Source organism: Vicugna pacos, chromosome 4 (assembly GCF_048564905.1).
Source record: "Vicugna pacos chromosome 4, VicPac4, whole genome shotgun sequence".
In the NCBI taxonomy this organism is placed as follows: Eukaryota; Metazoa; Chordata; class Mammalia; order Artiodactyla; family Camelidae; genus Vicugna; species Vicugna pacos.
Window position 1 is genome coordinate 64,010,879 of NC_132990.1, and position 22,724 is coordinate 64,033,602.

The 22,724-nt window shown below is 43.7% G+C and overlaps 2 protein-coding genes across 8 annotated transcripts in view; one reads left to right on the forward strand and one right to left on the reverse strand.

Moving 5' to 3' along the window:
• Nucleotides 1-22,724, reverse strand: part of ASTN2 (astrotactin 2) — an 801,670-nt gene that overhangs the window by 174,515 nt on the left and 604,431 nt on the right. The window contains exon 1 of one of the 5 annotated variants that reach the window (XM_015245362.3): nucleotides 10,591-10,937. The exons of the other annotated variants lie outside the window; for them this stretch is intronic. The gene's annotated coding sequence lies outside the window, so the exon portion shown is untranslated. Of the gene's footprint in view, nucleotides 1-10,590; nucleotides 10,938-22,724 lie in introns of those variants that run through there. 5 annotated transcript variants of the gene reach the window in all.
• TRIM32 (tripartite motif containing 32) lies at nucleotides 11,047-22,179 on the forward strand. 3 transcript variants are annotated; one of them, XM_006211377.4, is made up of 2 exons: nucleotides 11,047-11,109; nucleotides 19,103-22,179. In XM_006211377.4, the coding sequence occupies exon 2, from the start codon at nucleotides 19,180-19,182 to the stop codon at nucleotides 21,139-21,141; it is 1,962 nt and encodes a 653-aa protein (XP_006211439.1). In that variant the 5' UTR covers nucleotides 11,047-11,109; nucleotides 19,103-19,179; the 3' UTR covers nucleotides 21,142-22,179. The 3 variants fall into 3 exon arrangements, with proteins under 3 accessions (XP_006211439.1, XP_006211438.1, XP_015100851.1); XM_006211376.4 differs by having other exon boundaries at nucleotides 11,048-11,109; nucleotides 19,100-22,179; XM_015245365.3 differs by lacking the exon at nucleotides 11,047-11,109 and adding an exon at nucleotides 11,319-11,395 and having other exon boundaries at nucleotides 19,100-22,179.

Below are 22,724 nucleotides of genomic sequence, written 5' to 3' on the forward strand. Positions count from 1 at the left end.
CATGACAGCAACAAGGCAAGGGGGTGAGTGGAGGCTGAATCCTGCCTCAGCTCCACTGGCCATGCCTGTGCCCATGGGACTGAATCCAGGCAGAGGAGCACCATTTCCCAATTCATTCAAAAGGGGGCTTACAGCTAGCTAAGGCCCTGGATGTGACCATGGACAAGCTACTTCCTCTCTAGGAGCTTCTGCCTTTTCGTGCATAAACTAAGATTAATATCATCAACAATAAACATTATTGTAAGAATTTAAGATAATGGATGCCCATGCCTCTCCAGAGGTTTCAGTTCTACTACTAGTATTATTATAACAACCTGGCTGTATCTTTAACATGTGGTGGGATAAGTGCATGAAAAAAGGAGAGGGCAGAAAGGAAATTCACATTTCCTGAGCTTCTATTCTTTGCCAAACACAAGACATTGTAAATTTCACTGAATCCTCACAACAGTGCTTTGGAGTACAAATATTACAATTTTTATAACCATATTTTACGACCGAGGAATCAAGAGGTTCTGAGGGGTGACAGACTCAGCCAAAGGCCGTTAGGCACTCAGGCTCTGACTTCAAAGCCTCTTTTCTAGCCAATGGAGCATAGAAGCATCATTACTAGAAAACCTGTCTTCTCCTTGGGATCCCAGTCCTCCTCTTTCATAAAAACTCTGCTGTAATTGACTGTACTTCAATTTTTTAAAAAAATATTATGGATATCAGGATGGTTGATTAAAAATAAAACAGAAAAAAAATCCTTGAGGAAGGATTACAAAATTCCTCCTCCTTCCAGTAGCTTCTTAGGCTAGGGATCAAGGAGGAAATGCCCGGAGGAAATGTGCGGAAAGAATCACGCTAATGGCCTGCTTGAGATGACGATTCCCAGCTCAGGCTGCTTGGACAGGACCTCGAGGCAGCCGAGCAGGCCAAGGAGACACACCAGGCCACCCTGGGGCCGGTGGAAAGCTTCCAGGTTGAAACATTGGGGAGGGTGTGAACCTGGGATGGCTCAGCTGGGAGAAGGCTTTGGTGCCATCAGAAAACAAACTGACACTCTTGACCACGTCCTAAAGGGGCTCCAGTTTTGCTGGCACACTTCTAAGTCTTCATGATCACTGAAATCTTAACAATACTCAGACTGAAAGGTCACCTTTAAACATGCTGATAGGCGATGCTTTTGGAGAACACATTCAAGGTGAGTTACTTCTACTAGCTTCCTTCTTCCTCTAGCTGTGCTGCTCAGGGAAGGAAAAGGGAATCATGAGCCTACCCATCCAAAAAAAAAAAAATTCAATGAAAATTAAAATAAAATCAAAATAAAGGGCTGAGACCACTTGGGACTCTGTCTTATCACTGAAGACATCAGTAAAATTAATATTAATAACAGCCAAGATTTTACAGACACATGCTCCAGGCCAGATGTGCTGCAATATGCCCTATGTACACTGTCTCCTTTGTTCCATATAAATCATAACAGTGAGAGGCTGGTTTCATTTCTGTGCTTTAAAGTTGAGGAAATGGAAGCTTATAAAGGCGAAATTGGGGACAAATAGCCTTCCAGTTTGACCAGTCTTACTTCCAACCATGTTCCTGTGATCTTTAGCTGCCTCCACTTGCTAAACTGCTGGAGACTCAGGTTATAAATTCTGGAAATCAAATGTGCAATTTCTGTTACTTCTGCCTATTACATCATAGTGATAAGCAATACAATCTTTAAATAATAATCTATGGATAATCAATAGGGAATAGGTTAAAAAAAGAAAAACTATGGTTCATCCATAGACATAGTGGAGTCTATAGGTTTTTAAAAAATATTCTATTAATTTATTATTGTATTATTTAATGATTTTATTGGGGGTAATTAGGTTAATTATTTTTACAGGAGGTACTGGGGATTGAACCCAGGGCCTCCTACATGCTAAGCATGCGCTCTACCATCTGAGCTACACCCACCCCTGCAGAGTCTATGTTCTTAAAAAGGTACTGGGGCAATCTTCACATGTGCTATGGAGTAACCACAATGTTTTGTTAAATGGACAAAACAAAGTATGGGATGGTTTTATAGTGCTTTCTTTTGTGTAAGAAAGAAGGAGAACATAGATACACACAGATAACATCATATTTTATATTTATATTAATTTTATGTTTATATTTATATATTCGTATTTTATATTTATATGTATATGTATATAAATAGATATAATATGCATATTATACCTAACATAGATAGGTATAATTTTTCACTAAGAAACACAGAGACAATTAACCAAAACTAACAAAACTGGTCACTGACTAGGGGAGTGAGGATACAAGGTAAAGAGAAAAAGGAGAAGTCAGCTTTTTTAGTGAATCCTGCTTTATAAGCTTTAGCTTAGGAAGCACACCAAGCTTTCACAGAATTTTTGTAATCAAAAAACAAAGACAAAAACAATACCTAAAAATTATATGCACATTTTAAATATATGTATCCTGCTATATATTAAAGTGTTGGCATAACTACACAGAGAAAATAATTATGTTGAGAGGCTTCAAAATGCACTATTTTGATTTTACATGCTTAGTGAGAAATAGTCCAAAGAAAAAATGTTCTGCAAATAAATCTTAAACTAGATTTTAGGGACTTACTGTGAGTTGTAATATCAGTATTGCTATTTTGAAACTATTAGGCATATATTGTGAGCTATAGCAAACAAGCCATTATGTTACTATCCTTAGGAACTAAGATTATCAACCTAAGAAAGAGCCAATTCAGATATAAAGTCAGAGAAGCTAAGAAAAATTCTGCACCCTGAAATTTCCATTGGAAATCATATACACTTAATGATTTTTCTCTTTTAAAAAAACAAACATTTCATAGCTCTGTCCACTGAAAAGGCCTAGAAGTAATGGTAAACTAATAGCAACAAGTTCCCCTAACGCCCAGAATCTTGTTTTTAAATACCAATTCCCACTAAAAGGAACAAAAGATTCTTGGAAAAATTCCTTATTCCAAGTCTGGGATAGGTGTGGTACAAGCTGAGTCTGGGATATCTTGCTGTGCCAAAAAATAAGATAGCTGCCAAAGACCAATGTGATCATTTCAAAAGGACAGAGAGGCCAATTTAGAGAGGCTCCCACTGGCGTAACATTGAACAAATTGAACATCAAAGTGAACAATGACTGCAATTGATTAAAACAGATCAGATAAATACATTTCCTGAGATTATTATGCTCCTCAAATCAAAACCAAAACCAAAGCCAAAGCCAAAACCGAAAAACAAACAAAATGAAATCTCAATATCCACCACTGGGGATGGCTAGACCAGCTCAGGAGTAGCAGTGAAGATTTTATCATATGAACTGGATTTCAGGGTAACCACAATTTACTTTATGGAAATACTGCAAGCAGGAAGAATGACAGAATTAGGAAATGACCATTTTGCAATCTCTAATAAAACAATAGCTCTAGACAGCTATCATCAATGAATCCTAAAACCATTAGGAGAAAGGCTGATGGGAAATATTCTAATGAATGGATCACAGTTACAACATCTGAACCTACTGGTAAACCTTAACTTCACTAAAAGCAGAAAACCAGACAGTAAGTGCTTTTGATATGATGCTAGAGTAAGTACATGGCCTGGCCTGTATATTTCAGCTGGTGCTTCTTAGGCCCATGGATAGATTTCAAGTATCTGTAAATCTGCGTAGGGGAAAGATACACCTTTATTTTCAGGATCCTCTAAATGCAATTTAGCACTTTAAATTTAAATTATGAATGCAGGCAACAAACTACAGTACAGTAACACTTCCTAAGACTTCGACACAATCAAAGCCACATACATTTCCATCATATTACAGTTGTTACAAATATTTCTAAACATTTACATTCAACGCCTGTTAGAAATCATGGTTATTATTAGGCTCCCCGCTAAATCTTGTCACCAAGAAAGGAGCACATACATTGCTACATTACAAATTTGGTTCTTTTGTATTTTGATAATTATATCTTGATATAATTTCTTTCTTCTGTAGTCCTCATGTATTTCATTTTATGCATTTTAAAACATTCTGAGAAGGGAGGTCTACAGTCTTCACCATTCTACAGCAGTCCATGAGACCAAAAAAAAAAAGAAAGAAAAAAGTGCTGAATCCTTAGGAGAGAGGAAAAATTTAAAAAGCACCAGAAAGAAGCAATCAGCTAAATCTGCAAAGTGCAAAATTCTAAAAAAAAAACAAATGAGTCAATGCCGTCGAGCAATAATGGCATGGGCAAAATTACAGATGTAACAATTACAGATTGGAGGAGACCTCGTACAACCTGTAGACATTCTAAACCTTAAACATACCTACTATAAAAAGGTACTTTGAAGAAATTAAGGAAATTTGAATATGAAGTACTCGATGTGATAATGATGTTGAGATTATGTTAAAAAATAATCATCTGCTCAAGATACATACTGTGGTATTTACAGGAGGAATGACAGAATATGTGAGGTTTGCTTTAACAGACTCCAGCAACAAAAGACGAATCAAGGGTGAGGGATAGCTGAAGCAAACGCGGTGAAGTGTTGACAACAATATTTGCTGGGTGATGGGCACAACGGGATTCACTACCCCATTTTCTTTCCTTGTTTATGTACTTTCCTCAGTAAAACACTGAAAAAAGCGGGCTGCCAGAAGGATTACACAAAATCAAGAAAGGCAGTTACTGCCAGGGAGGACTGCCCCTCATTTCGGAGGAGGGATTTTTCACATCTACATTATGCACTGTTTTGATGCCTTCCTCTAAAGGTATTATCAGTTGCATTATGTTTAAAAAATAGTAAAGAAATTTTCCTACTTTTAGAAAATACATTAGAATAATAAAAAATTAGCATAGCAGTGCCATAAAAAGAATACGTGGGTGGAGGTGGTGGGGTGTAGGAGGGTGGTGGGGGAAAGGAGACTATTTAGTCTGCTGCCACCCAGTCTTTAAAAGATACCAACTGGTAGACAGGGTAATGGTAGCCACTATAAAGAGAAAGGTGGCTGAAATCCTGGAGCCAAAAGGACAGGATATCTGGACTGGGGCTGACATGTGGGGCTTAGTAAAAATAAGGCGTATGGGAAAGCTTCCAGCAGCCCTCACTTAGTATTGGGTTGAGGTTAATGACGTGACACAGGGAACATTCTCTGAGCAAGCCTCCAATGCTAACATTTATCAAACACCTACTCAGGTGTTTGATTACTTCTGACCTTTATAACCTATGGGGCCTTCTCAGAACTGACCCCCTCCCACCCAAGTCCTCTGCCTGCCTCTCGTCTGTAGAAAAACTTTAGCCTCCTAGGTCTTCTCAAAATTGAATCACAGAAGTGAGAAAATGCAGAAAGAAAGGAAACAGTCAAGCAAGGCAAAATAATGGTTGTTCAGCCATTAAACAAGGTTAAGTAACTTTAGTTTCTCCTCCAGGGGAACAGATATTCTGAGTCACATCCTTTGAGCTGTTTTACTGAAACCCACACCAGGTGGAACAAGTTAACTGTATGCTGCCCACAAGCACGAGACCCCAGGCAGGTTGGAACCAGGTTGATGATGTTGACTCCTGACTGCCTTATCACCCACCCATTAGAAGAATGTCCACAAGATAATCACGCATTTCACAACCCCTCTCCTTAACCCTGTCTTTACAAACGTTTCCCTGAAATCCAGCTTGGGATTCGGGCCTTTTGAGTACTAGCTACCTGATTTCTCGGCTTGGCACCCTGCAATAAACACTGCACTTTCCTTCACCACAACTTGCTGTCGGTAGATTGGCTTTACTGCACGTGAGCAAGCAGACCCAAGCTTGGTTCAGGAACACTCTGGCTGGCTATCCACACTAGTTCAAACCATTACAAATTGGGTCTGGCCAATGCACATAAATGTGTATGATATTAAAATAAAGACTCAGAATCCTAAACCAGCTATTTCCATATCAGCTCAAGGAAATAAAACCAACGAAAGAAAGCATAAAACCTCCCTGCAAACCTTATTTGTGATAGTTAAATGTTCGAAGATGAGCTTATCAACTTGACAAATTCTTATCTAGCCAGTTTGACAACTAATAAAGGACAGAAAAAAATGATTTCAAACATTTTTCCATATTAAGTAAATAAAAGATAAAAACATTTATTAGAAGAAAATGTTGGACACCCAGCATGGTCGTAAGTATATATGAACAGTTTAAAAGGGAACCTGGTAAATATTTATATTTACATAAATGTAACCAACATAATGGTTATATTAAGGTGATGGATAAAGTTGACTCTTAAAATTCCCTTTTATGCTGTAAATTTAAATCAAATTCAAACATTCACTGAGCACTTTCTAGGTACCAGGTGCAGGTTAAATGGAAAAACGCACAGGGATTGGGTATGGCGTATGGAGATTAGAGTCAGAGTTTCAGCAGAATGTAGACTAATGACAGACAAATGGAACGATAGATATGTACATAAGTAGAATAAAAGACTGAGGGAGGAAGAAAAGGAAGGAGGCATGAAGGGAGGGAGGAAAGGGGAGAAGGAGAAGGCGGGTGAGAGGGATGGAGCCTCCAGAACGGCCTGTGATAATCTCACCTCCTCACAAGCACTGCCTGCATAGTCTCTTCCACTTGAGCAGCTTGTTTTAACCAACAGAACACAGCAACATGGAGGGGACGCCACTCCTATGATGACGTTACAGAAGAATGTGTCCTCTCTCTTGCTGCTTTTGATGAAACAAGCTGTCCTGGAGAGGCTCACGTGGCAAGGAGCTGAGGGCAGTCTCCAGCCAGAAGCCAGCAAGGAGAGGAAGCTCTCAGTCCGGCACACCCTTAAAGAACTGAAACCTGCCAACACCACCTATGTGGTCTTGGAAACTGCTCCTTCCCTAGCCTTTCAAGTGAGACCCCAGCCCTGGCCAATAACTTGATTGCAGCCTCGCGAGAGACCTTGAAGCCCAGCCCCCTAGTGAAGCTCTGCTCAGACTCCTAACTCACAGAACCTGTGAGATAAGAAACGTGCGTTGTTTTAAACCACAAAGTTTGGGGGTCATCTGTTATTCAGCGATAGATAAGTGATACAGATAGACAGATGTAATTTTACATTATTTCATGAAAATTCTAGCAGTTATAAACCTCTAGACTCAGACAAATTTGGTTAGGCTGCATTAGAGTTTTAAACTCCTTCCATTTTCTACTCAATATCCCATAAACAAGACATTTCTCTTTCTCTTCAGAATTCAGCTGCTAATACCGGAAGGAAAAGAGAACATTTTGTCAAAATAGTAATAATAGTAATAGTAATAATAACAATGACAAGAATAGCTAACGTTCATACAGCACTCATTCAGGCAGTGTTCTAAAAATCTTAGATCTATTAAAATCATCTAACATTTACAATATTACTGTGAGGTAGATAACTACTATTATTCCCATTTTGCAGTGTGGGGGGGTGAATTACAGAAAGGCTAAGTTGTTCAAAGTTACACAGCTTGTCAGTTGCAACAAATTACCAAGCATTACTTCAAATCACCTTCTAAACCATTCCCCAAAATAACCTTCCAGGTGGGTGGAACTGGGGTTTCAACCCAGGTTTGTCTGACTCTGAAGCCCTCCACTACACAATGGTGGACTTAATAAGCAAACTTGTTTATAAAATAATAAATGCAATACAATGAGCATTACCATATCTCATTTTAGCTGATGTTATCACTATTTTAAAGAGAATGAAAACTAGAGATCTCTGTAAATGGTGAAAGCAATCTTTAGCTGATAGGGTGATGTTATCAGTTGAATTGTGTCCCCCAAAAGATATATTGAAATCTTAACCCCCAGTATGTCAGTATGTGACTCCATTGGGAAACAGGGTCATTGTAGATTTAATTAGTCAAGATGAAGTCATAGTAGAGTTTTAATCAGGTAAGATAAAGGTCATAATCTAATAGGGCTGGTGTCCTTATAACACGAAGACACAGATGTGGATGAAAAATGTTGCCTGCCAAATCAGTAAACAGAGGATGCTACAACTATCAAGCCATCAGACACTGCAGCCACCCCCAGCTATGCACCCTGAGGGGACCCAGGATGCAGAAGGCAGGATACTGGCCCTAGATAGTTAAGGTGCATATCAAAGGAATCATTTCAGTGAGTCCAGACTCTTGCATCTTCCCATACAGAGAAAAGCTCTAAGTTCATTAAGTTGAGATGTCTGGTTTTCTTTAATCAACAATAATCTTTTGATGTTCCAACTACCAGTTTTCTTGCTGAGAAACTCCTATATACCCCGGCTCCTCCCTCACCTTTTGGGCGTAGTTCGTCAGAGCTATCTGAGAGGCTGTCTTCCGGGTTTGAGCTCTCAACTTTGTCCGCCAAATAAAACATAATTCTCAGCTTTTAAGTTGTGATTTTTGTTTTGTTTTGTTTTTCAGTCGACGCAGACACACACAGAGGAGAATGCCATGTGAACAAAGAGACATACAGGGAGAAAATGACCATGTGAAGACAGAGGCCGAGACTGGAGTTGTTACCACAAACAAGGAACACCTGGGGCCACCAGGCGCTGGAAGAGGGAAGGATTCTCCCTGTAGACTTCAGGGAGCCTCGCCCCACTGTCACCTTGATTTCAGAATTCTAGCCTCCAGAACTGTAAGAGAATAAATTTCTCTTGTTTTAAACCACCCATTCTATGACACTTTGTTATGATAGCACGACGAAACTGATACAGGTGGTTTAAATGTTAAGTGAAAAAAAAAAAGTTATGGTAAAATGCTGAATAAAGAATATTTAAAGTATTCCCCAAAGAGTATTTTTAAAATGTCTCTGTGTATAAGGAAAACTAATAATGTGTCAAGGGTATGCAAAGCCACAGGATTAAAATAAGTGCATTTTCCCAGAGTGTTTATTTTACTCTGAGATTTTGTGGGAAGCATGGTAATTAATTTAAGTGGTAAGTAATTTAAACATTTTTTTTAAAGGCAAACAGATTTTTTTTGAGAGAAAAGAAAGGGGTTATGTGTGCGTGTGCATGGTTTTTTGAAAGTATGATTGGACTACATCCCCACACTGTCAGAGGAGTACCATTAGCTTCTCTCTGTGCTAGGAGAAAGGTCAATATAAAAACATGAGTCCTGAATTGAGACTTCAGGCTTGTAACTGTGATTTTCATCGAACAGGGTGCTAACTCACCACCCTAAGAAGGGGCTATAAGACTGGGAAGAAACCGACAGTAACTCTCCCATCTCCCCTACCTGCAACACACTGCCTGGTACAAGAACCCCAGGTGTCTGTCCAGAGAGGCTCCTTGTCATTGTGGTGAAACAGGCTGCACTATGTCTCCAACACCACAGAAAACCAGGGCAGAGAGCAATCCCTCCTTTTTGCTGGCAATAACCAAACTTAAAACTTAACTAAACTGTAACCCTGCCACTTCCCAGAAAGTGACTGTAGGCAAGCCATTTAATCTGGCTGAGTCTTGCTTGCCTCTTTTGTAAGATAAAACTACTGATGTCTATTTGAATCATTGTTGTGGAGATTAATCGTGACATAGGACAACAACTATGGAGTGCCTGGTAAATTGCTGGTGTTCAAAATATGGTCCACTTTTACTCAACTGACACCACCCTGAATCATTTTGCAGCTAGAGTAACTCTAGGTCAGACAGGGATGTGATTTGCCTAAGGTCACATTTCTGAGTCTGACTCACTTACTCAGCAACTTCTACGTGCTGGGCACTGTGCTAACAGATGTGATGACAAACAGGCATTGTCCTTCAGGGAGTTCACAGCCCACTGGCGACGATCGCAGGGAAGTGGGCAATTAAAGCCCAACTATGTGCTTTGTGCTGTGTGAGAAATCATCCAATTACAACTCCTGGTACTTGCTGAGCACGCAGTGTGCATAGCCTTAATTAAATGCAAACAACTATATACTAATAATCTCAGTGAATCCTTATAGTAAAACTCACCTCCATTTAGAAATAAAGAAATGGGTAGAGAGATGAAACACAGTTAAAAGGCTGGGTCCTCAGATAAAATCAGGTTCCAGTCTGAGATTTATACTTATGAATATGTAGCCTTGTTGTTTAATCACCTGGGCACCAATTGCTTATCTCATAGGGTCGTTATGAAGATGAAGTAAACTATGCACGTCAAGTGTTTAGCTGCAGCCAGACACTAAGTGCTCAGATGTTAGTTTTGTTGTTGTGTTTGCTGTTCTACCCTTGTGAAGGGTCACATTGCCTACGTGGGACTTCAAATCCAAGCCCATCCTACTTGAAGTATCTTCCTGCTCCTACGCTATACTGGTCACCTGCAGGAGCCCGTGGTTGGCCCCAAACTACACAGGGGCCACAAGTCCTCACCAGCCAGTAGGCTAGACCATCTCTCGATTGCGAAGACTCTATCCCTTCCTGCTCCCCTAAAACTAGATTAGTTTTGGGTTCCTAGGTAGCTTCAATTTGCAGGGATAGAGGCTGCGCAGTGTGTTCCCATCTTTACCTCTGCTGTCGGCCTCCTAGCTTGAGTAAGGTGTAAGAAAAATTCACAAGAACAATTTGTTCATCAGGTAAACTTATCTCTAGCCTGCAGTGTGTCACTGGGAGAACGATGAGGCCCTGAAGCACTACCTTTCTACGCGTGTCCAGGCTCTGTGCTTGCCCCAGAGTGGAAGCTGTAGTCTTCTCTTGGCCCATTTCTCAGATGACAAAGCTGAGGTTCAGAGAGGCCTTTCTGCGAGGTGCCAAGGCTTGGCTGAGGACCGCTCCTGGAAGCCGCCGATTAGCAGAGGGGTTGACACAGACTGGAGTCAGGCACGTGAGTTCTTGTTTAGCTCCCCGACTCGCTGAGTGAACTTGGGCAGGCCCTTTTCGCCCGTTTTTTTAAACGTACGATGGGGACAGAAAACTGAATTGCGTGGCCTCGACAACTATCTCCCAGCGGAGGGCCCACCGCCACCCTGCCGCTGGGCCGCGAACTCTGCCCCACCCGCCTACAAGCCCCAGCATGCCCCGGGGGGGCGGGGCGCACTGATGGACAGGCGGTTCTGCGAATTGGCGCCAGCCAAGGGGCGCGCGTTGGCGCGTGCGCAGAGGGCGGCAGGCGGGTGGGCTGGCAGCGGTGGACGCGTCGGAGCCGCGGGCGATCAGGTAGGGGGCGGGATGGAGGGTGGGGGACGAGGGGCCGCGGCCGGAGTCGCGGGCGGTGGCTGAGCCGCGGGGCGGGCGACTGTGCCGGCGTGCGGCGGCCGGTCCACGCCAGAATGGCAGGGTCTGGGGACCGGATCTGAGGGGCAGGACCGGGGTGGGGGTGGGGCTGTGAGGGGCAGGCTCGGGAGGGATTCGAGGGGACTGAGGAGCTCGGAGGAGATGCACCGGGGGAGGGGAGCGAGGGGCTGTGAGAAGATTCGCGGTGCAGCATCTCGGGAGGTATGAGGTAATGTGGGGACCCTGAGGACAGACGGATGCAGCATCTGGGAGATGGGAGGGGATCATCTGAAGGCCCTGGAGGATCAGGGGTGCAGAATCTCGGAAATAGGAAGGGATTTGCGAGCCCTGATGCGATTTGGGGTGCAGAATCTTAGGAGATTTGAGGGAATGTAGGCTTTGGGAGGAGGGGGTAAGAGCTAACATCAGAGAGCAGGGTCGGGGCCATCCTAATTACTTAGGAGGAAGCGTTTTCCCGAGTGGAATCTGGGGAAACTGAGTTTTTGGGGGAAGCAGTGTCTCATTAGCAAAAAGAAGAAACATTAGCTCTGGTATGAAGCAACACATGATATGGGTGGGTAAAAGAGGAAGGAGCAAGATTTGAAAGTGGCAGGGTTCCTGGTGGAATGCAGGAGGTGGGGGCTCAGATTGAGGGAGGGCACAGATGTGAGGTGTGGGTTTGGGGTGTTAAACTGTGATGCAGTGCTGAAGGCTGCAGAGATTTGGAAACAGAGATTAAAGGATCTATGTCAGAGGGATTCAGGGCACATGAGTGAAGAATTGGCGAGGGTCGCAACGTAGATCTCAAAAGGCTGTAATTTTGTATTGTAAGAGAGTTGGGAATGGGATTCAGGAAGGGTTGAATGGTGGGTGGAGGTGTACTAATTGGGCTGTAGAATTAAGAAACTCTGAATAGAGTCCTGGATTGGTGTCTTGGACTGCTAAAGGAATTTTCCTGATGTCTGCACGGGAAGCAAAGGGAGTTCTGGGGACCCAAGGACCTAGAAGTAATGCATGAAACTGTATGAGTGTATGAAGTTTAGCAGAATTCAGAGATTCAGCAATAAAGTGGTGGAGATCAGGACTCCTGAAGGAGACTAACTTTCCCTGTGAGGGGCAGAATCTCCCTCACTTGTTAACCAGAGATCCCTGATCATGAACAGCCCTGGTACTGCCACTCACTCCACTCTGAACCCCTGGCCGGCTGAAAGTGGTAGGTGTGGGGGAGAAGAGAGTGATCAATGGAATCATAAAGCAGGAAACTATTCAAGGTCATCTGCCCAGGCTCCCCTTTGCCTGTCCCTCCAAGCTGTGGTGACAGATAGTATGTGACACCTGCAGGGGATGAGAGGAACATGATCTCAGGCCTTATTTTCCTCATCAGTTATGTAAGCACATTGAATTAATCCAACATAAGGTCCATTACAGTGGCTCTGTGAACGAGGTGTTGGGCTGGGAGAGAGACAAGAAAAGGGGAACTCTGATGTACTGAGCATTTAGTCCTGTGCCAAGTTCTAAAGAAATGGTTCCTAACTGGCAGTGGTTTTGTCCCCCAGAGGACATTTGGCAATGTCTGGAGACATTTTTGGTTGTCACATTTGCGGTTTGGGGTACTACTGGCCTTTGGTAGGTGGACACCAGGGACTCTGTTACACATCCTACAGTGATGCCATCCTACAGTGGACAGCCCCCACAGCAAAGAAGTATCGCCCAAAATATCAATAGTGCCAAAGCTGGGGAGCTCTGCTCTACAGTCAGATATTCTGGATTCAGATCTTGGCTCTATCTCTTCCCGACTGTGTGATCTTGAGTGAATTACTTAACCTCCTTGTGCTTGGCTCTTCATCTGAAAGATGGGGTTAATAACAAGACCTACATCATAGATTACTGTAAAAACTCAGTGAAGTAAATCAGAGTGCTTCGTGTCTAGTGCAGAGTATGTGCTCAAAACTTAGTAATTTTTAATTTTCATGTCAGTTTTCTTACTCAGTTTTCCTAACAGCCCTATTCTATATCCAGTGTTACACATAAGGAAACTTGTCTAAGATTCCATAGCTAGAGATGGCAACACTAGGTTCATATTCCAGTCTCTGTAACCCTGTATAGGCCCTCTTTCTTCGCTTTTTTCCTTGCTGGGGGCTTTTTAGTCTTTATCTCAACCCGTTCCCCTCTAATAAAAGAATTGCCCAGTGAGTATCACCGAATATCAAATTGAACTCTAGAGGGAATAAATCTATCTAATTAGGTAGGATGTAGCCCCGGACTTTGTTCTTGATTTGCTCTTAGACCAGAATCAGTGGGTAGATAAGGGGAGGAGCTTGAAGTTAGCAGGCAGGATGAAGAGACAAGAGACTAAAGGGTGAGGTAAGGGGGCCATTGGCTTGAAAAAACCCTTCATAGCAGGGACTGAGGCTGAAGGCGCCCGTATTCTGGAAAGGAACTCCTGTTCTGAATGATCCCTTGTGGGCTTCTTTCCCTTGGGACAGAATAACAGCATTTGCTCTGTCAGCTCCAGGACTAGCTACAGCATTGCTGAGACCAGTTCAGAAACATAGCAGGGCTACATCAGAAGGCCAGAGACTGAGCTGGAATATCCACACACACCCCTAAGCAAAATATGTAGTGAGAACTGAATCAGCCCAGGAATCAGAGGCTTGAAGTCCAGAATCCTTCCTCTGCTGCTAATTTACTAGGTGATCTTGGACAAGTACTTGCCCTCATCAGCTTCAATCTATTACAAACATGAATAGCTACCATTTATTGAGTGCTTATTATGTGCATTATCTCAGTTAATCCTGCCAGTGATCCTGCCAACAATCTAGGTGCTATTCTACATTTTACAGATGAGAAAACAAATAGGTTAAATGATTTACCCAAGGCTCCATAGCAAGTGGCACAACAGGGATTTGAGCCCAGATCTGTCTGACTCATAAGTTATATTATACTAGTTCTAGTAGAAAGGCTTTTCCAATAGTTAAGAGCTCATACACTCATGTCTGGAGAGTGGTTGGTAGTCAGAAGTCTATGGGGCCCTGGAAGTGCATCACTGTCCGTGCACACTATCAACAGCACGATGGATTTTTATGTCTTGTGAAAGGAAATGTAGGTTCTCTTTTACATGTGTTCTAGTTTTTACCTGAGGAGCTCTGTTCTTGTCTGTTACTGCTCAAAATTATATCTCCAGTGTTTTCACAGGGCTGGACTCATAGTAGGTACTCAAAAAAGATCTGCTTAATTAATTGCTTAAAGCCCTCCAGTTTTGGTCATAGGGAACAGAGACAGCTAGACAACTAACTATCCATGGTGTGGATTCACGCATTTTATAGAGATTTGAAACCTTAGGTCATCTCTAATCCTTTGATTCTGAGATCAGGTAAAACAATCCCCAGAGAAGGCTCAGAATTTTAATTTTAGAAACATTATTACCTGATATCTTTGAAAAGTGCCTGTTCATTCCTTCTCACTGGCTGGGTGGTGGCCACCACTGCTGCTGCACCTGCTATTGCTGTGGAAAACTGTTATTTATTGCAGAGTTAACTGTATGCCTCGCTTGGTATTTTCCGGGCAAGAGAAGTTGTAAATGCATTTGCCCATCAGTTTCTAACATGGGTATCTGGTGTCCTCAATCAGATTCCTTCGACGCTGACAAGTCTTTATTAATCTTTAGGTGCCTTTATAGGCTATGAAAGGAAGGATTCTTCATCCTCTCAAAATGTACTTTGTAAACTGAATGCTTTGCTATATGAGTACTAGTTGTTACATTGTTAATACTCTTCCTGACTGTCACTAAAATTATGACAAATAGCAGTTTTTTATTGCATACTGACCACTTTTCAGGCTAAGCACTTTATATTCATTATCTATAGTTATCACAGTAACCTTTTTTTATAAGTAAGGAAGCAGGTTTAGTGAGGCTGAATAACTTGCCCACTGTCTCACAACTTGGAAATGACATGCGGATTTGATCTCAGTTCTTTCTGACCTCAAGGTTCACTGGGTTTTTGTACGTGTTTGTTGTTGTTGTTGTTGTTTGTTTTTGTTCTGCTACCCTCGTTTATTTATATCATGGATTGGAGAAAGCCTGGTGGTGCCAGAGGCAGCTAGATCAGGCTAGGGTATGACCACAGAATTTTCGTGAGTCTTAGGGCAGCTGGAGCAAATGCAGCTTAAAGGGTAGATTCTCATTTGGATCTGAATCAGAGCTGGGCTAGTATCAGCGTGGGGTGTGCGCTATCATGAGATCAAAGGAATTGGTGGCGGGGTGAGATGAAGTGAGGGGTCAAGAGTTGACAGTACAAAGGGCACAATAGGAAATACGTCCAAGTATCCAGAGGCAGCCGAAGATGTAAATAACATGTTGGGGGTTCATTTTGATTTAGTTTATATTTTATACTTGGCAGAAAATGGGCAGCTAACGTAAAGACTTGGAATGGTAAGACTTCCACACACTCATCTGTCTTTTCAGGGAAACTGAGTTCAAATTGACTATCCATCTGAATCCTTGGTATTAACACTAATGACCAGGTGTATCCTTCTGGAGCAGAGGGGTTCCGTCTGCCACATAGCTGCATATCAGACTAGGATCCTGCTGAAAGCGGTGTTCCCGTGTCGTACAAACAGGAGACATGGTTCAGGCTTTTTCCAGGTCCGAGGCTACCTCCATGCCTGATGCTTTAGGGATGGGAACTCGTGTCTCCCTGGCAAAGCGTGGCAGCTTTAGGAAAGGAGTCCTTCACATTGTCTTCTGCCTCAGAGCCTAGTGAAGCTGCAGACAGCTGAGACCATTTGGGGGATGAACGTGGGCTTAGAAGTGGGTGGCTTAAACAGGGAGGCAGGAAGCTTTTTTTATTGAAGGAGGGGTGGTATGATATTCCAGAAAACTGGAGAAAGCATTTGCTGGTATTTTTACAAGTTGGCAGGCTTGTTTAATTAGATGAGCTGCAGTGCCAGTTCTGAGAAGAACAGATGTCCCTGTGCATTGTAAGGTAACATGCTCTGGATCCAAATATCGAATGTTGCCCTCAGTCTGTTGTCCCAGATGATGGAAGAGAGGACTGAAGCTATTGGTTTAGAACTGAGGAGGTTTGCATGGATCCAGAGTTAAGGTTTCCATCACTATTTCTATACGATTGCACCCGGACTCATGATATTTAAGAATTCAGCATTCATAGCTTTGGATATTCACATGAGACCTTTTGAGTTCATGATACGTGGTAATGTGTTATTTTGTTGAGGCATGGATTTGAGTCATAATAGGTTGTAAGGCTGGTATGTGGGAGTGGGTCACTCAGCTAGTAGATCAATCTAACCCACTCTATAGCAGCTAAATCTCATTATTATTATTCTTCCTTAACTATGGAGAAAATTCTATGCTATAAGGCAGCATTTCCCAGAGTATGGTCTAGAGATAACTATTAATAAATGTTATATGATGGTTAAAAAAAAAGAAAAAAAGCTTGAAGTAATGTTGGGTTAAACAAAGTTAAAGATAACTTTACTGCACAGTCCCATTGTGTCTGAGCTGTGTGACCTCGAGTCAGTTTTTCTGAGCCTTACCTTCCTCATCTGTAAAATGGTGTAATAACAATAGTACCTACATCATAGGGTCATTATGAAGGCTGAAGAAGATAAAGTGTATGAAGCATCTAGCATGGTATCTAGCGTATAATAGGCACTAGATGTATACTCTTTCCTTTCCAGGAAGGGAAGTGGGATTTCAGGGAGATTGGATTGACTTTGATAAATTGTGCGTGTCTGTTACTGAATATTTGTCAGACTGTGATGCAAAGCTAAATCTGAGGGAAATTTGTAATATGTGTGCCTGCACTGACCCCCCTTCTTGTATATGGGTGGAGAAAGAGTAGATGACATTTGCAAAGCTTTCCTTAGCTTGCTGCATTGTCCTTAGAACCAAGACAATTTGCCCTCCTCCTCCTCCTCCTCCTTGATGGTTGACCATCTGCAGATCACAAGACTGCACAGGTGCAGCAGTAGGATTTGCGTTTAAGAAGGGCTGAATGTATCCATGTGCCTCACCTTGCTAGATTTATTCGTTCTGATTTGAGGTATACATTGACATTGACAGACGGCTGCAGAGCACTGAGATCTCTGTGGTTCAACTTCATGGGCATATGTGGATCGAGGAGGGTGGGAGTATTCATGGTATGTACTGCTTGTAGGAAAGGGTGTTTCCAGCCAAAAATAAACTGCCCTGATAAGACCCTACTATTTTTTAGATCGTCAGTCATCAGGGCTTGAATCTTTGACTGTCTTAGCTCTACCACTTCCCCACCTAATCCACTCAGCTAACAACTCTCAGGGATCGTACTAATGGCATATTGCTCAGGTGCATCTTCTTTCCATTTCCATCATCTGCTCCTAGTTCAGGTTCCCCATAACCTCCACTAGACAGTTTTGCATATCTTCCAAACTAGTTTCTCTTTTCCCCCACTCCATTCAAGCTTTGATCATTTCAGTTCACCGCTCCAAACCCTGCGCTGCTTCTCTGTGCCCATCAGAATGAAGTTCAAAGGTCTCATTTTGGCTCTGAAGCCTTCTTATAATCACTCCCCAATTTACCTTTCCAGATCAGTTACTCTAATGCCCATGTTCTCCCACAATTTTAACCCAAGGATGAGAGAAAAGAACTAAATTTTATTTAAGACTTTTGGTATTGAGCCAAATTGTAGCATTTTATACACTACATATAGGATCCCATTTAATCCTTGCAATTGACCTGTAATGGCAGTATTCTCTTTTTACAGAAGAGGAAACAAACCCAGAGAGGCTGTTTCTAATACACTGAAGCTCTTGTCCTTTCCCTTGCTTTCTAGCCTTCGTTAAGACCATGCCCTTTGCCTAGTGCCCCCTCTCCCCTATCTGCACACATGTGTGCGTCCTTCCAGGACCCTATCAAATGCTATCTCCCCTCAGAAAACTGGTTCCCTTCAAGTTAGAGTGAATCCCTTTGACCCTCCATCGAACTTAGCTTTTATCTCATTTGTGATTCTATTTTATGCCTTGATTATTGCTTACCCACATGTCTTGTTTCCTCTCCTGAAGTCTGAGCATTTGAAGGGCAAGATTTGTGTTCTGAAAACCTTAGTATCTATCTAGTACAATACATGATGCCTAGTCCTAGATGGTAGGTAAGTAAACAGAACAGATGAATGAAAAATTCATGTTATTTTCTGACCTAATGTTTTGCTGATCACCTAAAGCTAAACAACTTTAATTTTCTATTTCTCTGTATGATTCCTAGGACCCCTAAACATGACATGATAGACTCTATATAACACAATTTTAAAAAAAGTCTTCATGCTTTTGCTCACCCAGTGATCTTTGCTTAAAATGCCTTTATCTCTCACTGCCTTGTTCCTTCAACAGATCTCTGGAGTGTAGTTGCTTCTGGGAAGCCCTCCCCAGTTCCTCTAGGCAGACTCTGTTACTCCATCCACTGGGCTCCTGCAGAACCTTGTGTATAATCCTTTCCTGTACTTAATTTTTCTCCTAATATAAATTATGAGTTGTAAACTTCAAAAAAATGTAAAAATAATCACTAACATTTATCTGGCATACTGCTTGTGAGGTGCTATACTAAGTGCATCATATTATTTAACCCTTCCAAAGAACATATAAAGTAGACATCATTATTATTTCAACTTTATAGATGAGTGATAGGGAAACTGAGTTTTGCGAAGTTTAAGTTACTTCCTTAAGGTCACACAACTAAGAGTAAGAGACTCCAGAACATGAATTCTCACCCATTTAAGCAATACTTTTTTTTCCTGTGTTTCACCATCACCTAGTAGAGTAGACGTTAATAAATACTTGTTAAACAAGTCAGTGATGGAATGAGTAGCTGTTCTCTAAATGTTTCTTGAGTGAATTAACTCATAGAGTCAGTGGAATAATGGCTTCTTTTTATCTTTAGCAGGACTTGACCCCCTGGAGCATGAATACTGAGCTGCTCTGTTCCAGGCTGTGCTAGCAGGCCCCTTCAGAGGAAGAGCAATGGCTGCAGCAGCAGCCTCGCACCTGAACCTGGACGCCCTCCGGGAGGTGCTGGAATGCCCCATCTGCATGGAGTCCTTCACGGAGGAGCAGCTGCGGCCCAAGCTTCTGCACTGTGGCCACACCATCTGCCGCCAGTGCCTGGAGAAGCTGCTGGCCAGTAGCATCAATGGTGTCCGCTGTCCCTTTTGCAGCAAGATTACCCGCATAACCAGCCTGACCCAGCTGACAGACAACCTGACAGTGCTGAAGATCATCGACACGGCCGGGCTCAGCGAGGCTGTGGGGCTGCTCATGTGCCGGTCCTGCGGGCGGCGGCTGCCCCGGCAGTTCTGCCGGAGCTGTGGCGTCGTGTTGTGTGAGCCCTGCCGGGAGGCGGACCACCAGCCTCCCGGCCACTGTACGCTCCCCGTCAAGGAGGCAGCTGAGGAGCGGCGTCGGGACTTCGGCGAGAAGCTGGCCCGCCTGCGGGAGCTCATGGGGGAGCTGCAGCGGCGGAAGGTAGCCTTGGAAGGCGTCTCCAAGGACCTCCAGGCTCGGTACAAAGCAGTGCTCCAGGAGTACGGGCACGAGGAGCGCAGGGTGCAGGAAGAGCTGGCTCGCTCTCGGAAGTTCTTCACCGGCTCTTTGGCTGAGGTGGAGAAGTCCAATAGTCAGGTGGTGGAGGAGCAGAGTTACCTGCTTAATATTGCCGAGGTGCAGGCTGTGTCTCGCTGCGACTACTTCCTGGCCAAGATCAAGCAGGCGGATGTGGCGCTACTGGAAGAGACGGCCGACGAGGAGGAGCCAGAGCTCACGGCCAGCCTGCCCCGGGAGCTGACCCTGCAGGACGTGGAGCTCCTGAAGGTCGGCCATGTCGGCCCCCTCCAAATCGGGCAGGCCGTTAAGAAGCCCCGGACAGTCAACATGGAAGACTCCTGGGCCGTGGAGGCTGCAGCCACTGCTGCCTCTACCTCTGTCACATTTAGAGAGATGGACATGAGCCCCGAGGAGGTGGCTGCCAGCCCGAGGGCCTCGCCTGCTAAGCAGCGGGGTTCTGAGACAGCTGCCAGTATCCAGCAGTGCCTCTTTCTCAAGAAGATGGGGGCCAAAGGCAGCACGCCAGGCATGTTCAACCTTCCGGTCAGCCTCTACGTGACCAGTCAAGGCGAGGTGCTGGTTGCTGACCGTGGCAACTACCGTATACAAGTCTTCACCCGCAAAGGTTTTTTGAAGGAGATCCGCCGCAGCCCCAGCGGCATTGACAGCTTTGTGCTGAGCTTCCTGGGGGCTGATCTGCCCAATCTCACTCCGCTCTCAGTGGCCATGAACTGCCACGGGCTGATTGGTGTGACTGACAGCTATGACAACTCCCTCAAGGTGTACACCTTGGATGGCCACTGCGTGGCCTGTCACAGGAGCCAGCTGAGCAAACCCTGGGGCATCACAGCCCTCCCATCTGGCCAGTTCGTGGTAACTGATGTGGAAGGTGGGAAGCTCTGGTGCTTCACTGTTGACCGAGGAGCAGGGGTGGTCAAATACAGCTGCCTCTGCAGTGCTGTGCGGCCCAAGTTTGTCACCTGTGATGCTGAGGGCACCGTCTACTTCACCCAGGGCTTGGGCCTCAATCTGGAGAATCGGCAGAATGAGCACCACTTGGAGGGTGGCTTCTCCATTGGCTCCGTGGGCCCTGATGGGCAGCTGGGTCGCCAGATTAGCCACTTCTTCTCAGAGAACGAGGATTTCCGCTGCATTGCTGGCATGTGTGTGGATGCTCGTGGTGATCTCATCGTGGCTGACAGCAGTCGCAAGGAAATTCTTCACTTCCCTAAGGGTGGGGGCTTTAGTGTCCTTATTCGAGAGGGGCTCACCTGTCCAGTGGGCATTGCTCTCACTCCTAAGGGGCAGCTGCTGGTCTTGGACTGTTGGGATCATTGCATTAAGATTTACAGCTACCATCTGAGAAGATACTCTACCCCTTAGGGGCTGAGAAATACCAGTTTCTTCTGCTCCCCAGCCAACTTCCCTTATTCCTTGGTTGCTGGTGGTTCTATAGAGTAGATTTGGCCCGTGTCCTGATTCCTGCTGGCTAGTCCTAGAAGTTTAGAAGCTCTATCTTTCAGTGGTTTTTTTTATTTGCATTATTTACCTCCCTAAGTTTAGAGCTTTAACAGATGCATTGCCCCAAATAGGGCACATGATATGAGGTTAGCTGAAGTTTACTTAGAACTTAGGCACTTCCAAGGCTTCAGTAGAGAGCCTTTTTGCCCCTGGATTTGAAATGTGCCCTTGTGTTGAATCCTTGTTGATTTAACTCTTTTGACTTTGATCACCCTGGTCCATTATTTCCTTCCCATTATAATGTGCCCCATCTGTCTCACTTCCTCTTGAACTTTGCTGCATTTAGTGTGCATGCTCCAGTGGGATCTGCTTCACCTTTCAGTGGCAGTTCAGACACTATCTCCCTGTGGCATGAGGTCTCAGGTCTGACCACCTTTACCAGTGTGAAAGACCATTTCATTGCCACCAAGGGAGATACATAGTCCCTTTGGGAAGCAGTACCTCTTGGCTCTGTGGGTTTGTGCCATCTTGGATTGGTCTCTAACTGCAGATGTGACAGAGAATGGGTTGACCCTTGGTGGCTGGAAGATTTTTAGCTTGGAAATTGCTCACCTTTTAAAGGAGCGTATGAATTGAAATTATGCCAAAGCATAGGAAGATGGAAATAAACAAAAATATATGCTAATATAGTCAGCAAACACCCTTGGGTAGTCTCTAGAGCTCATCATTTTTCATATTACCTCTCTCCCCTGACCTGTGCAAGGAGTGGTCTGAGGAACTGCACAGCTCAGGCCAGGGCCAGCAGAGCAGAGTGGTGGACACATCTCATTTTCATTACTAAAACAAAACTGTTGGGTCCTTACTCTGTATGTTCCTCAAGGTATGCATAATATTTGGTTTGAGGATTTATTTCCATTCCTCTATCAAGCATTAAACAATTGATAATTGTTTCTTCATTAATTACTGGTGTTCACGTCTTTTGATTAAATACAGCATTCGGGAGGGGAAGACAGGGTAAGTTGTACCTTGCTGCTTTGCTTTGGTATCTGATGCTGCATTCTTTGAGAGCAGTCAGAATCTACCTAGGTCAAATTTCAGCAAAAAGCACCCTTCTGTAAAGATAATCCATACCTTGTTCCCACATACATGTGTACAGAATCAGCCCTTAAGGTCTATAGTCACCAACACCCTGTTTTAAACCAAGCCACCACCCTCTCTTTTATTCTTATAATTAAAGTTCAGAAAAGGAGGAAATCTTGTGCTTTTAGAAGGACCAGAAGCAGGTGAGGGAATTTGTGACAAGGTTCTTCAGGCTTTGTGGTTTACTAAGCAGCGTATCTTGCTCGTTGGGTGCAGGGCTGATTTGATGACAAGCCAAAGAACTATTACCTTGCTTTCACAGAAGCAAAATCTGCTAAGCCAAGCTACTCAAAACAAAAAAATTTTTTTTTGGTAGTGTTACTTTTTTGGCTTCTGTTGTGATAGCTGCCAAGGGATAGGAAAGG